The 2,314-nt window shown below is 36.9% G+C and overlaps 1 protein-coding gene across 1 annotated transcript in view; it reads right to left on the bottom strand.

Annotated features, from left to right (window-relative positions):
- COQ10B (coenzyme Q10B) overlaps positions 1–2,314 on the bottom strand; it is a 14,636-nt gene that overhangs the window by 4,886 nt on the left and 7,436 nt on the right. Inside the window, exon 3 of the mRNA XM_006767083.2 lies at positions 1,484–1,676. Within this exon, the coding sequence (XP_006767146.2) occupies positions 1,484–1,676 (193 nt within the window). The remainder of the gene's footprint in view (positions 1–1,483; positions 1,677–2,314) is intronic.

The raw sequence follows: 2,314 nt of genomic DNA, 5'->3' as shown, positions 1-2,314 counted from the left end.
CCTGGGACCTTTCAGTCCGCAGGCCGACGCTCCATCCACTGAGCCAAACCGGTTTCGGCTACATTGAGTATTAAGAGATAAATAAAGCATGTAAAAAGCCCAGAGAAATCAGAGGTGAAGCTGATTATCTATATGAAAGGAAAGGGAGGAAGCAACACCAGACAGCTGGAATTTGACGAATTAAGGGCAAGGAGTCAAGTTCATTCTAGGTAGACTAGTGAACAACATGCAAAGGCACGGGGCTGTGGAAGCAGCACCGTATGGGACATCCATGGGACTTTAAGGTGTACGGCACTGCCTGAACATTAGCTGTAATATTGTGTGTGAGGGAGGCTGGTGGAGTAGACGGGCCCATGACAATAAAACGACTGACTTTATCCTCTATGTGTTAAGAAGCCAGGGAAGAGAAGAAAGCCAGAGGGAGAAAATGCGATTTTTTTTTTAGAGTTCTTTTAGACACCTATAATATTTTAAGATTTAAGTTAAAAGAGTTTAAATGGTAGGAGATTGAAGCCAGGGAATAAAGATTATAGAGATATTCATTGATATCAAAAAGACTGAGTTACAGAGTCTTATAAAAACTTTATAACTTTGGGCAAGTTATCTAACTCATCTGAGGTTTATTTTGCTCAACTATACGATAAGAACAATAACATTTGAATCTCAAAGGAATGTGGTGAAGATTAAATGAGTAATTCAACTAAAGTATTACAAATAGCTCAATCAGTAGCTATTTAAATTATAGCTATTATAAGAGAGGCAATTACATATAGTAGGTAAAAACTCTAAAACATTCATAATAATGGCAAAATCCCAGAATGGAACACAGTTTCTTAAGTGGAGTTCAAGGTTTGAGAGTGAGACTAGGGTGGACTTGAAGGTCTTAGCTTCACTGAGCAAGCATACGCTTTCTACTATGAGTTACAATTCATTCAATGCCTGACAAAGAACTGACAAAGGTGTTTAGCTCTGGCCAATTACCAAAAAATGGTATCACCACCTAATCCTGTGGGCACAAAACATAACTCAGCTGTAAAAGTCTGTGTCACCACACTCTAGGAATTCAAAGGAAACAGGTATTACCCCATGGAACCTGCCTTTTCGGTACCTTTCCTATATGTGTAGCCTCTGCTGATAAGGGTGAGAGGATTAATGTAACACATGCAATAGCAGCTAGCATTTCAGTACCTGGTACATGGCAGGGCCATAGCAATATTTATGCCCTCCACATTTATCTTTTGTACCTTCCTTAAAAAAAAAATGGTGCAAAGATTAACTTAAAACATTCCTCACTGTGTGGCCCAGTCTTTCCTGTGAGTGACAGTCTTCAACAGAAAGAAGGAAAAAAAAGCTCATTTTCATATGTTAGTGGTTATTTTACTCCTCTTCTATTAGTTTAGGAAAATCTTTTAAATCAATTACACTTGAACCCATTTTATATAATCAATATTTGGGAAATATTTAAAATAAGTAAAACAATTACCTTAACTAAATGTGGTTTCACCATGGTTACTACAGATGTATAGCGCTCCACTACAGGTGGAAATCCAATTTCTAATTGTGTTTTGCAGTATCCGGATCTCTTTGATGTTATATTGGATTTTTTGCACCATGGAACAAAATTCTTGTAATCTTCCATTTCTGCTACTACATCATACATTTCCTGCATAGAGTATCTTTAAAGAAAAAAAAAGAACTGTTAACTGCATTTAGTTATATGGTATACGTATACTTTAAATTGAATATAAATATAACTTATTGCACATGAGACAATAAATCATTTGGGACATGCTGAACCATACATACTCTAAAATGAATGACCTGAAAGCAACACAAAATGAAAGGAGCTAAATACACATTCATAGCAGTCATAATTTGGCACACCACAGGCTGGATCTGGCTTGCAGATGTACTTTTTATAATTTTAGTGAATGGCCGGCACTGAAAAATTGAGTTTGTGAGAAAAAAAACTTAATGTTTACTAATTGTTAGACATTAATAAATGCTTAATATGATAGTAATAAATGATTAATAAATTCTGGTACACACATTGTAGAACTCTGTCTCAGTTATTTAAAAGATCAAATGTATCCTTTAGACTTGTAAGCACATCAAACTCACGGCTCACAATGAATATTTTTGCGGCCCAGCCAATATAACGGTATGTAAGAAAAGTTTTAATAAAAATTTCGTACCTTAGCCAAAACCGGTTTGGCTCAGTGGATAGAGCGTCGGCCTGAGGACTGAAAGGTCCCAGGTTCGATTCCGGTCAAGGGCATGTACCTGGGTTGTGGGCACATCCCCAGTAGGAGAT

The sequence above is a fragment of the Myotis davidii genome, unplaced genomic scaffold, assembly GCF_000327345.1.
Source record: "Myotis davidii unplaced genomic scaffold, ASM32734v1 scaffold221, whole genome shotgun sequence".
Taxonomy (NCBI): domain Eukaryota; kingdom Metazoa; phylum Chordata; class Mammalia; order Chiroptera; family Vespertilionidae; genus Myotis; species Myotis davidii.
Note: the sequence above shows the minus strand (reverse complement) of the source record. Positions and strands in the feature narration are given on the sequence as shown.